Here is a 13,634-nt window from a genome sequence, read left to right on the forward strand (position 1 = left end):
CCCATCCGGCCACCCCCTGGCTACGGGCCTGAATTGATCCCGACCATAAAATAAATACCTACAGATCGACCCTGCCCATTCAACCAGATGCTTCTCGCGCTCCAACGAATCCAGCGACCTTCAACAACTTCTAGAACCGGTCACAGGCTCAGCGCTCATTGAACTCCAGAAACGACACCCCCTCAAGCCACTCGACATATTTTTGTACTATTGTAAATAAACCCGTAAACGTTACAACATATTATTAGCACACCCGCTAATCTATTATTCACAGACTTCCTATCATTTCACTATTTTCCACGTCCACAGGAGTCCTAGATCACTCTTGAGTAGGTATATGAATTTCAACCAATAAACTTAAATAATTGCTGTCAATTAATCAAAACAGTCAATTGTTTGATAATCGATTAACATTTTACTTTTTATTATAGTCAATTAATCAAGTAGTGGCTTAATCGAGTATTTTTAGTAATCAGGTATCAACAAGCTAGAGCTCTAATGGTGAGTATATTTTTTCACAAAATAATATATTTCTAAATCAGTATAACAATAATAATTTCCAGTAACATCCATTGTTATACAAACAAACCAACATAACATAGTAAAGACTTTATACCTGTACCTTTGAATAGGTATAACATTTTATACTTATACTAACTATTGCTATTACAATATTTTAACTATAACAATATGACACAATAGTATCACCACCCTTCAATGGCACCCATATGGAGGATATTGATGTGGGTTAAATAGAAACGATCACAGCACACATTAGTGTAAAACTTGTTTGCTTAAATCACAGCAGTCAGTCTTGAATTCTCCTTAAAGGCACTCTGAAATACGGCGAAATTTGGCATCCATTAACTCCTGAAATCTAAACAAAGATAAGGTTGAACAGCACTGGGGAAATACGCACGGAAAAAGGATTGAGTTCATTCAATCCACAATTAAAGTCTTTTTGTTAAATTTACCTATATCGAATCGCTACATTTTCCTCCAATACGTTGACGCCATTAAAAGCAGCCTGCGTGCGATTCGCTACAAACATTAATATCAATTACTACACCAAAACACGTCTGCTATGCGTCACCTTTCTTTCTGTGCATATCACTAAGCGAACTAAGTTTCTCCGCTTGCAACTGCCTTAGATCTAGAGTAAGTTGTGGTGTGGTAGTACCAAGACCTGCCATGCACGAATTCAACTTTTCCAGCTCTTTCCAGCAGTAGCTTACACATCTACAATCAAACATAGCAACTACCACCTAAGTCGAGTATAACAAACCTCAAGTAAGAGACCAAAAAGCTGTCACGTAACAAAAGATCTTTAAGTTTTAGGGTATCAGAAACGATTTTAAAAATCTTTGAACCGCCAGTCAAACTCGATGGATTATACATATTTATTGCGTTGACATCATCACACGCTCCTTGTACGCTGTAAAAATCCATTAAACATTACAGTTCTAATATCCGAGACTTACAGCGATTCAAATTTGTCAAGGTGAAATGCCCGAAACGCGACTCTGTTGGCGGCTTCGACCCGTTTAAACTTCTCCAGCAAGGCCTCGCGCCTCAGTACGATTTTATTAAAAATCTCGACCACCTGGGCGAATCGTCGCATTTGCCCATCGAATTGTTCCAAAATTTGACTATAATTGGTGTCCTCGTATACCTTAGCAGAGAGTGAGAGGTCCTGATAATTGTATACTTCTACTTCGCATAGAAATTTCTTCAAAACTTCCCTTAATTGGGCGTATTGTAAATTACATTTATCAAAAATGGTTTGTAGACAATTAAACTGAGAGGTTATTGCGAATTTGAGACCGGAAACGAGCCTCATTTCTCTTAGGACGAAGAATGCTGTATGCGCGTATAGCTGCTTTATTGTACCAAACTTGAATTCAGTCTTGCAGTTTTCGAAAAGTATTTTAATTAGTGCGGGTAGCTGCGTTGTTATAGAAGCGAAGGGGGCGCACCTATTGAACACGAACAGCGTAATGGGACTTTCCTGTAAAGTTAAAAAACTTATTACCAGCTCGTACCACACGGGAAGCCACCGCTTGGTAATCCTCCTACAGTAGCTTGTTTTAGTTAAAATTAATTCAAATTTTTAGAACACATTCAATGCCACAAACAAGAAAATAAATGGATGCAAATAGATCGATTATCAAGAGCTCTGGAATGTAGATATTCAAAATGAACTAGTAACACTTGCAGTGAAGGCTGATTTGTCACTAGATAAAATGTTCATTAGCCTTGTTGGTTTAAGTCATTTAATGGTACCAATTTGTTGTACTTAGTGAGTATCATAAATTTTCAACCGTATATGTAAGGGAACATTCAATCGTAATCCCGATGTAAGGTAATAGTATTTTACATTATTAGCCAGGTAAGTGAGTTTTTACTGGCGATAGGAGAAGTTGACTGGCGAGCCGTTAGGCGAGCCTGTCATCTCCTAGAGCCAGTAAAAACTATTACCTGGCGTATATTGTACAATATTTTATTTGTTACTCATTTGTAAACGTAAATAATTAGTTCTTAAATTGATCTTGAAGAAATGTCTAAAATATCATGTGATCCATGTAACAGAGACTTCGCATTAATTATGGCCAATGAAATTACTAGATTACTAACTTGTAAAATTTTTACAGGTCTGCTGTCAGTTTTACAAGTCTGCTGTCAGTTTTACAAGTCAGTAGCGTTTAAACATGACGTTTACCCGTTTGCGTTTTGTGTTGTTAATCAACGTTTACAACTGAGTAACAAATAAAAGTTTTATCTGGTCAGATGTTTTGCAAAAACGCGTTATGGGACAAATTAATTGGCTTTGTTTACTAACAACGCCACGTGCAAGATAACGAATGCAGCTTTCATCATTCTCATTTTGACCACATACCATTACCACAGCATTAATTTTTGGCGCCCAACGTGGGGCCACACCTCACAAAACCAACCTACCTTATTGTAGTACCCTATAGCATAAATACTATCAGAATGTTGGGTTGCTGCTATACACTGATCCATTATGGGAATCTTTGTATCCCGTCCAATCCAACCTTGAACCGTCGACAATAATGTTGATTCGTTTATTTCATAGCTGAGAAATTCGCACGTATAAACAGAGTAGACCATAATAATCTTCTTCAACAAAATCTCTTCAAGAACTGCAAAAATATAATCGCAATGGTTGTAGGAACCGCGAAGATCGGGGCTAAATTCCAGCGCAATCTGCAACCACTTTTCGATTAAGTGCGCCAAACACATGTTTATATGGTTTTCTTTAAATAACTGCGTGAAGAACTCCATTCGCCCATTATAGGTCAACTGAATTGCAATCACATCGGACGGTTTCTTCTCCAAATGGGCAAGACTAAATGACTCAATTAAAATTTGTTTAAAATTCATACGCATATACCTTTGCCATGGAGTGAAGGTGTGCAAAAATGGCCGTATCCCACAAATAATCTCGAATATAACAATCCCAAGTGACCAATAGTCAACCGTCTTTGTGCACTTCTGCTTAATGAAAATTTCGGGCGCCAAATACTGTAAGGTTCCTACAAAACTTGCCGTTTCACTGTCGATCTCCTTCGCATATCCCAAATCGATTAACTTGTAAATTACACCGCGTGGCCTAGTGTCGCACAACTGCAAGACAACATTTTCAGGCTTAATATCGCGATGTATCACGTTAAGTTTGTGCAAGTACTTCAAAGCATTAACTAAATCGCTAATAATACACAAAATCTCCATTTCCCTCAACCCACAGCAATTCTCAGGCTTGACCAAAACAGAGCGGAGATTACCAAGACGGCAATACTCCATCGACAACAACGGAAGTTGCGAACTGTAATAACTCAAGCCCCTTTGTAAGTCTTCCGGCATCTTACAATAGGCCACAATGTTCTCATTTCGAATGCCCTCCATTATACCGACTTCGGCCTTCCATCGTTCGCGTTGCTTTTCGGTTAAATGGGACTCTAGATTCCATTTGCATTTTTTTATTGCTACAACTTCGATGAGTACGAAAGCGATAAGGTACAGCGAGTCTCACCTAAGGAGTCTCCGGTAGTTTTGTTCAGCCAGAGATGTACAACACCAAAACCACCGGAGCCCAACTCTTTTTCACGTTTCCAATCACCTACAGAAGTGGGCTCGCCGTTTATATCCACGAGGGTGGATGGATTATTTTGTTTAAACATTAGTGGGGAATTAAGTATTAAGGTGATAAACAATAACAAAGAAATTAAATTATTACTACTTTTGTGAGGTTAAGGTTAAGTTTTTACTGCAGAGAGAGATAAAATAAAAACAAAAGGCGTGCACTATGTTGCCAAGTCTTGTTTTTGGGTCATTAAAATTAGCAACATTGTTTATCTACTAAAACAGCCGTTTGACGTCATGGTCATATATGTGTGAAAACAAGAAAGTTTCACAAATTAAGCAACCTATTTATTTATATTGAATTATATTAAATTATCGTTTATTTTCTATAAAAACGATCAATTTCGAGTATATTTATGCTTTTGTTTTATAATTTGTCATCAATATAATCGAAACTAAAAGCATAGAGAATCTAATTCCGAAAAATACACAAGCATCAGGATCCGAACCAAACAAAATCTCGGTAATCTCAGAGTGCCTCTCGGTCTGTCTGTACTCTCGAATTTCCGTCTAAACAGATGCACCGATTGGAACCAAATTGGGTACACGCTTTTTAGACATAAAACGAAGAGCTGAAAGGATATTGGGCAGAATCGCGCATGCGCAGGTACACGAGTGGTCACAGCAAATTTGTTCATTCTCAATCTGGATCTGAACCAGTGACTCGGTTTTGTGTAACGCAAACCAAGTAATAAATAGGATAGTTGCACAAGGAATATCTCATCATTGCTGTAATAAATCCTTTTATGCCTTTTCCCTCACTAGAGAATCAAGAAGGAAAATGTTCCCATTTATCAATCTCCAGATTAAACCAACATCCCTAGGTAAGTTAATATTACGTAGAAACCTAGGTAAAAACAGAACTCTTTAACTTTTTCCTGACTATTGGTCTTGCCCAATGACCCTTGCAAACCCTTCACTTGCAATTAATCACTTGGCATACTTGATACTATCTACCTGATTATTTGCTTAAAGTTAATAAATTGTTTCGAACCCATATATACAACGAATGACAAACGCAGACGTACGGACAGAAAGTCCAAATAACCAAAATTTAATGAGTTAGTTATTTGGCATGGGTAAAATAACGTTTTTTGGCAGATAACCTGCCACATGGCTGGCTGATTATGTACACAGACGGATGGACAGACGGACGCACGGACGGATTTCAAAATCATAAGCGAGCTGGGTCGCTCGTTAATAATAAGGTTGGTAGATACGGATAGAAACATTCAATGAAAGATCTCACATTAAAAACGTGATATTAATTATTCCCTGATTTGTACTTACCCGTATCCGTTAAAAGAACTGGTATTTCCTTGTTTTGATAGTAAGATATTACTTCAGTCACAGATAAATTTTGGGACAACTTGTATGTAAATATCTATTTAGCATTACTGCACTACAGCCAATGGATATAGTGGCATTCAACTGAATGAAGTAATTCCCCTTTTTCTCATAGGGGAATCCCTCATGTTGATTATTACTGTAAGATTGTATCCTTGCGTTAGTTGTTTGTCAATATTTTTAAGGTAACACAACGAAGTTGCGGTAACGCCTATATGCTCAATTTTCCGTCGTCTGTCTGTCTGTTCTTTTGAGATCTCGGCCCTTGGGCCACCTAGAGATTTTGGAATTATAATTTATTATTAAGTAGAGACGAGCACACGACATATAAATAGATTTGCTTTAATTTGTTGGATGTATTGAAAGCCATTGAATGATTACAGTGCATGAAATGAAGTAGAGAGCGCGGAATTGTTTAATTTACGAATGGCTTTTCTGCTTCTGAAAGTCCCCAAGTTCTTGGCATCAAAAGTCATATTTTTAAAACAAAAGACAATTAAATCAAGTAACTAATTATGCCTTTAAGCGATTCTACGGGTGGAAGATTTGCCTCCAAGAAAAATCGCCCTCAGAGTACTTTCACCCAGAAGATTCGCTCTCGAAAATTTTGACGGCAGTAAATGTTCTAGCCTTTATTTACCAATTTCAATTGAAGATGTCTGGTGGGACTTTCGAGGGCATAAATTTACCGGATCGAGTTTTCCAACTTGAATTACTGGAGCGAGTATTGCGGGTGGATTTATCGCATATGTTCTGATCAAAGGAAGAAGTTAAAAATGTATTTTCTACTTCATATATGCACCAAAGAGTAGAGACTCATTTATGAATTGCGACCAATTGCGACAGTCGTTGCCATGGATTATTTAAGCGATGTTTATCAGTCTGGGTCTGACGAATTACTACATTTTTAGTCCGTATACGTAAAATGCTAAAACTTTTATATGAAAGTTTTTTTGTATTCCCAAAATTAATGAAAATAAGTGGGGGTCAAAATATACTAAGAAACCCTGTACAATTTTCATTTTCATTGTGGGATTAGCGTACCGCATCACATAGCTCGGCAGTGGACACCCTGTACATAACAGATAGATCTGTAAATTTCAAAAAAAGAAAGTTTTGGAAACGTCATAGAAGGCTCTCAAGAACTTTTTAACCGCAGGCCAAAGTGCATTTTAGAACATTCGAAGTCTTGTTCCTCCTTCCAAAGCTTTTTCAACTTTCGTGGGCGTCTGAGGTCATTTCTTGAACCTTATATGACTTTTACAGAACTCTATATAGTGCTTTACAAGGCCCCTTCGTCAGCGTCTTAGGTCGTTTCTAGATCCCTACTTATAATAGGGCAAGGCAAGTCAAAGATTTTCAGTTTCTTTATAGCAGAGATAAAGTTCTCCAAGGAATTAATGGTTCAAACGATTTTCATACTGTTTAGACCTTTACTATAGAGCAAACTAACCAGCTTCCTGTGCTTTTCGGGCCATGTGAGAGTTTTCTAGATTCTTCAACTTTTCGGTGATTACTAATTTCTTTTAGTGCTTTCTGGGTGCAACTATCTGCGGAACGTGTTTAGTTGGCTCCCGTAAGGACCTAAGGAGTTCCTAAAAGAAACTGAACAAAGTCCTTTAAACGTCTTCTAGATTGTTATTAGGTTTTCCAGGTGCTGTCCAGCGCTTTTTCAGAGCTTTAAACCTTACTTTGTTTTTTTCCAGAGCTGTTACGCCATTTGTACATGTTTCGGTCATTTTCAAAGTAGGTTTTTCTACAGCTTTGAAAAAGCATAGCATAAATTTCACACGTGTTATTAGTCGTTCCTTTCGGTCTCTTGCCAAACTAGATTTGCTACTAAATGAATTAAAAGTTAATATCGATATAGACAGATCAATGAACAAAGTATCAGAAGAGAACAAATTCATGAATGCATTTGATGCCAATGATGGCTCTCCACCTTCCGATTACTCTCTTAGGGATGTAGCCTTTAATATTTCTAAGTCAGCTTAGCAAATTGTCAACGTTGAATCAAAATTCCAGGATTAGGATTTGTATTATAAACTTTACAGTAAGTCACTTTCCCCATCGAAACCTATACTTTAAAAACATGGAAAAACTGTTTATATAATTAAAACGAATGTAGATTTTATTGCAAATGAATAAATCTTAAAACCATTTGTATTCGAAATTCTAATTACCTAATTTTGCACTGCAAGTAATAGCACAAAACCCATTTTACCTATTAAATACTTCCCCAACGCATTTTGTGTACCTATTAAATTCATTTTTAATAGTTATTTGTACAACTAGAGAAGAAAGTGGAGTTTTTCAATACGAGTTCAAATTTGAATTATTGAACGAAAGTTGAAAAACACTTTCTTCTCAAGTTTTACACATAATTTTTTTTTAAACTACAATCAAAATCGAAAAATTATCGTATGCAAATGCAATAATGATGTTTGACATATAGCAATCTAGATTCGGATATGTTTCAATTTTAAATGTCATTAACGCAGCAATTGTTTTTTACTTTCCTCACTAGAGAGGAAAATCGCATTTTCTTCACCCTTTTTAAGGACAAAAGTAGTTGTTTCTAAAGTAGTTTCAGAAGAATGTATTTTAACCCTCTCTACCAATAGCAGGATTTAAATTTCCAGAACATAAAACCAGAGTCCTTACCTCTTTGATAAAACCTTGCAGGGTATATTAGCTTATGGAGGGGTCTGGGCCGGTCCCACATCTTACTTCCTGTGTTGGACCACCCTCTTGTGAGGGTGGCAAGAAGATTATTAATTATTTCCAATATATCAAATCCATCTGTAAATAAACGGTGTAATTGGATTCCAAGGAACACCGTTAGAATGTGACCCCTATGTATAATAAATTGATATAATGCAACAATATCTTTGGGATAGTGACCAAAATTTGGTCATCTCGCCTAAGATATTTGCGCATTATAACTACAACAAATTATTATTTTAAATACTTATTTACTGCTGATGAAAATTTTATACAAAAACAAATGTAAATTCACAACGTTTATCAATTCTAATTTGAAACTGGATTGCGTTACGGGTGATAGTTCACCTTTTTTATGTAGATTCATTCGTCCTGTAAAATGGTGCACCTACCACATTTACAGTCCATAGTATACACATCATGGAGACGCTTCGAAATTAACCGCAAGTGCCCAATTTGCGCAAAGATGTAAACTTGTAGACACAACAATGGCATTAACGTACAAATCTCCTATATCGTTAGGAATATTTCTGGTTCTGGTCCATACGTGCGCCCCATCCGGGTTTGGTAAATGTCCTCGGCACGATTATATACAAAATTTTAGTTTAGAGAGGGTAAGTTGGAAACAAGCATTGTGGTCTATTTCCGTTCTAATTGAACGTCATGCTTTAGTTTGCGGGTCATTGGTATGAAATTGAAAGGACGTTTTATTTAATGGAACTAACAGTAAGCTGCACAACACTCGACTTGATTGATAATAACAAAGGACAATTGGAAGTAACAGTAACGACGCTTAGCAGATGGTCAGTATACCAAACAAAGCACCTTCTTACTGTGTTTGTAGGTCCGGTAACCTTCGTGTAAGTGAAGGCATTGCGAGTTCGTCCAGAAAAGATCCAAGTTTGTTCCTTTATCGGGTAAATACAATTCTACCGCAAACTTTGGCCAAATATTTGCCAGGTGCCGGTTTCTATCAAGTACTGGATACGGACTATGATAGATTTGCAATACTATGGTCTTGTTCCAATTTTGGCGTGATCTATACTGGTGCGTAGACGCGGCGGAATATGCCAAAAAATGACTCCAGTGATTTTATTAAACAGATCTAGTGTGGATTTTCGCGCGTGGAAAGGAAATCGACGCCCAATTAAGGGCGAAAATTTACGAATTTCTTAAAACCAAAGGGATAGACTCGGAAAGGCTGGTGCTGCCCAAAAATAATAACTGCACCGATGAATATTAATCGCGTCGTTCTATTAACTCTGTAATCGTATGCATTAAAGAAACCTTAAAACGTAATCCTATTGTGGATTCGGTTTTAATTTCAGGCTATTATTCCGGTAGTATTGTTTGTACAAAAGGTATTCGTGGGGGATTAACCTTGACCTGAAGATTTGATTACAGTATAAATGACGTGCTGGAAAGTCTATTGAAACGTGATCGCAGCCAGCAAAGTATGACCGAAAAGATTTAACAATACACCATTTAGATACCCTGGTGTAGTAGCATAAAACACAAGGACGACGAAACTTCGCATCGTGGCACAATACCCACAATATCGTGACCTGCTTGAAGTAGTTGTCCAAAACTGGTTTTATGTTTATTACATATAGATCTTCGGACCTACCAAAAATTTTAATATTGCATAACTGTAATGAAAATGTAGTGGTTAGATGTTGTTGTAAAATAATGTCAGTGTCATTTTGCGATACTAATTTGCAAGTTCTTTTTCTTCTAACATGTAAGTTGAATTATTTTTTATGGCACCTCTTTTTTTGTTGCACAAAAGTAACGAACGCAAATTCCATTGTTAATTGCTATAAATTGCATGGATTTAGATAGTACTGATTATTCAAAGGTATGCAGCACTCGTTCACTACACAATTCAAATTTAAAGTAATGTTCTAAAATTACTAATCAATTTTTTTCATTGTATACAATAGGGTGGGTATTCGTGCCGTTGGTGGGTCTATTTTGGTACCGACCGTGTCTTTTGCTTGGATCCTCAGATCGTTTAACGTGGGCAAGAAGAATATTTTATTTCCGCGCTCTAAGAAAAAGACCCTTTTCCAAAAAATTGGACAAATACACGAAAATTTTCATTGCCTAAATTTAATTTAACTCCGCTTCAATCTTTCAATATTATTGCCGCGATTGGGACAACTTTTTCTGAAAATGTTCTTTGGAATCTTTCATGACCTCAATGTAACTTACTACAACAAATAATTTAACGGGTTTAAGAAAATCGCAAATCAATTGATCGTTTTTAGATAAAAGCAAATACAATCTGATTTTTCCAACTCGACCTCCGTCATCCGTGTACGTTACACGACCCACCCCGGCACCCCTTCGAGTTCTTTGCCATGACACACAGGAAATAGGTAACAATGCGTAAAGGTGCGCTCATAATAGTTTATTGATTTAACAATCCGGAAGAATCGTGAATTTTGGGCGCGGGTCCACTCAGGGTCCACCTAATTAACAAAAAACAAGCTGTTTTCAAAACCCTGCCTAAGAAAATATGACAAGTTTAGCGCCTCTTATTAACGGAATGTTACGCTTTTACTTTAAATATGCGTTTTTTAGCGTATTTTTGCAAATTTATTTGTAAAAAGGTAGCTTTTAAAAGCTGGCTCGCTTGCTGACAGCAAATGCGGTCCCGTAGATGAACGCTTGTAGAAAGACGAGGAGTGTACATGTATTTACCGAGGCCGTGTAATTAACAACTATTAACAACTTTCGGGACGGAGCTACATGATGTGGGGTCGGTGGGCGCCATCCCCGAGCGTGGTGTACTAACCTGGAGATTTTTCAGTTTTTTCCTATTTTCTTCTACAGTTTTGGTCTGATTGTTTTCAAATTTGTGTCGTCGGCAAGATTCTTCACACAATTCCTACATGACGGTATTTTTTCCTAGGGGCGAAATTAACCATCTTTTGCAAGGCGGGCGTCCAAAAGGTATCTTCCCCTGCGAATTTTGACACGCGAATCGCTCGAATCGCGGTCTCTCTTTCTCGTGTCTCCAATAGAAGGTCGGTCTATGAGAAGTGCTCCAAAAATTTAATGCTATGTTGTGGCGGTTTTTAGCGAAATCCACCAAAATGTGAATTGCTGGTGAATGGGACGTCGGAAGCGAGTGGAGTCAAAACTGGGTAATAGAATACTGATCTAACACACAAAAATTCGCTGAAGTCCTTCCGATCTCGCACAAAGGCTTTGATAATTTTATGTATAAAAATCATTTAGCGTATAGGTGAATGTAATTAATGCGGCGATTACCTATGTCAATGTGATAAATTTGGGGTGCATTTCCTTTTAGAACTTTAGGGGAAGAGAAACTATACTGTTAATTCTTAAAAAATGCGCTAAAAATGTTATTATTTTTAAAAATTACTATATGAGCTCACGAACATTTAAATTAGTGTATCTCCTAAACTATACATGTTAGGGGGCCAAATATATACTACAGTTGTTAATAATGGATGATTTTACCTAAGTATTACCGTTAGTGAGTTATTTTTAAAAAAACCGGAAAAAAGTCAGAAATTTTTGCAGATTTTTGACCGCAGAAATTTCTCCCGACGTCAGTCGCATTGGCAAACTTGGATTTTTCTCTCTCTTTACTATTTAAACAAGTTTGAAAAATAAAATCTTCTACCGGACCTTTTGTAACCATTTACTTAGCATTTTTACGTCTAATTTTACTGGACTATTCCCAAAAATTCATTAATATGTCAAACTAGCTCTTTAAGTCTTCAAAAGGCTCTATTATACTCAAAAAAGAGGACTATTGAACACTGGAACTTAGAACTGCGATTATTAAACCATAACAGTATATTATGCAATGGCTATAGACACGGTAGAGAGATTACGTAAATGAATGAGTCTCTTAGGTAATAGCCATTACGCGTGAGTTTCATCACTGTTTTTCTACGACGTATGATGACCTATAAAGAGGTGATGCCACGTTTGGTTTCAAAGCGGGTTCAAAATCATGAGCAGTCATGGGTAACTATTGATTTTCATTAAATTATGCGTCGTAAATCCCGTATGCTGCATTTCTATTGGAGTAAACTTGGTATCTTAATGGGAAAATCTGTATCAATAATGACTATCATTACAAGTACAGGTAGCCAAATAGTCATTCATTAAAATAAAATTGTAGAGAACTGAAGCATTTATTGGTAATTGTGTTCAAAACTTGGCGGGAGAAATTTGGGCTATTCAATTCAAAAGTTAAAATGACCTTCATTTTGTTGTAATTTTTTGTAAAAAAGTTTTGTACAAAAGTTGTAGATATTGAACTATTGATTTTCAAAAACCTTTGAAATCCTACTACAATAATGGCAATATAGAGATTCTAGAATAACAAAAAGGTCCATATATTCGGAAACAAAAGGCTAAAAAGACAAAAAGTATACTATTCTACTAAAAAAACGAAATCAAGGTCTACAATCTTAGGGCAGTACCAGTCGATTTCCGAGCACGAACGACATGTTACTTTTAAGCTCTAATCTAAAAATTCTCTATCCCATTCCCCTTCTTCTACAAAAAAAAATCCCGCAAACGGCAAATATGTACATAATCTCAATAGTGATATATTTATTTATTTATTTATTGCCGTCACTTTCTCAGCCTTTGGAAAATGTGTTATTTATATTTTATTTTTATTTTTCTGTTAATTTGTTTTTTGTCCTGAGGAAGCCCCACTAAAGTGGGCGAGTTTTCATTCTACATCGACACGTGGCTATTCCAGAAGTTGCCACCATCTTAACACTCTTCCGGGAAGCTTCCGCTATGACAAGGTTACATAGTCAACCTTCGCGTCTGTTTTGACCATTAAAAAACAGAGAAGCTACTACGCACCAAAATGATAAGAAAAGTGTTTTCCCGGAGAAATTTTGGTGTAGTCGAATTTTTGGTAACAAAGGAAGTTATACCTGCTTTTTACTTTTTAAGGCTCCAAAACAAAATTGGTCTCAGATCGACCGCGAAACAACATGTTTCTTATAGAATATGGCCTGCTAGATTCTATAATTTCAGAACAGTCCAGATGGGCTACTAGATCAAAGTTACAGCCCTGGGCTACAATGAACGCGTTTTGTACAACCATGGTATATGGATATCAACGAGTTGTGAATTACAAACCATTTATTTAGTTCATTTCTCAGCTGCCATTTTTTGAGATCAAACGAACGGTTAGCCAAAATACTTATAGGCAAGGTAGGTACTGATCAATTAGAAATGAAAACTCTCTGGTTTTGAAAAAGCTTTCAAATGTATAATTTCCTTACGTACTATGTTACGCTGAAAGTGGCGAATATTCATAGATAACCGGTCAATGTGAATATTAGGGAAAGATAACAACCCCCGGAACGATTTTTTAGAAAGAAATTCAA

The 13,634-nt window shown here is 36.6% G+C and overlaps 2 protein-coding genes across 6 annotated transcripts; one reads left to right on the forward strand and one right to left on the reverse strand.

The window, feature by feature from the left end:
- Nucleotides 1–488: 488 nt before the first annotated feature.
- On the reverse strand, nt 489–4,920 carry LOC116176759 (inhibitor of nuclear factor kappa-B kinase subunit alpha-like). 5 transcript variants are annotated; one of them, XR_004146509.1, is made up of 8 exons: nt 4,055–4,916; nt 3,416–4,007; nt 2,959–3,370; nt 1,482–2,008; nt 1,286–1,435; nt 1,094–1,239; nt 920–1,041; nt 489–870 (listed from the first exon to the last, which is right to left on the reverse strand). XR_004146509.1 is itself a non-coding variant. In XM_031495522.1 (8 exons), the coding sequence occupies exons 1-7, from the start codon at nt 4,200–4,202 to the stop codon at nt 1,017–1,019; spliced, it is 1,986 nt and encodes a 661-aa protein (XP_031351382.1). In that variant the 5' UTR covers nt 4,203–4,920; the 3' UTR covers nt 489–877; nt 975–1,016. The 5 variants fall into 5 exon arrangements, 3 of the variants coding, with proteins under 3 accessions (XP_031351382.1, XP_031351381.1, XP_031351380.1); XR_004146508.1 differs by having other exon boundaries at nt 489–877; XM_031495522.1 differs by having other exon boundaries at nt 489–877; nt 975–1,027; nt 4,055–4,920.
- Nucleotides 4,921–8,607: 3,687 nt separating this feature from the next.
- LOC116176606 (apolipoprotein D-like) lies at nt 8,608–9,557 on the forward strand. Its single transcript, XM_031495250.1, has 4 exons — nt 8,608–8,849; nt 8,908–9,038; nt 9,080–9,282; nt 9,339–9,557. Exons 1-4 carry the CDS (start codon nt 8,724–8,726, stop codon nt 9,476–9,478), a joined length of 600 nt encoding a protein of 199 aa, XP_031351110.1. The 5' UTR covers nt 8,608–8,723; the 3' UTR covers nt 9,479–9,557.
- Nucleotides 9,558–13,634: the final 4,077 nt, after the last annotated feature.

The sequence above is a fragment of the Photinus pyralis genome, unplaced genomic scaffold (genome assembly GCF_008802855.1).
Source record: "Photinus pyralis isolate 1611_PpyrPB1 unplaced genomic scaffold, Ppyr1.3 Ppyr1.4_LG7, whole genome shotgun sequence".
Taxonomy (NCBI): Eukaryota; Metazoa; Arthropoda; class Insecta; order Coleoptera; family Lampyridae; genus Photinus; species Photinus pyralis.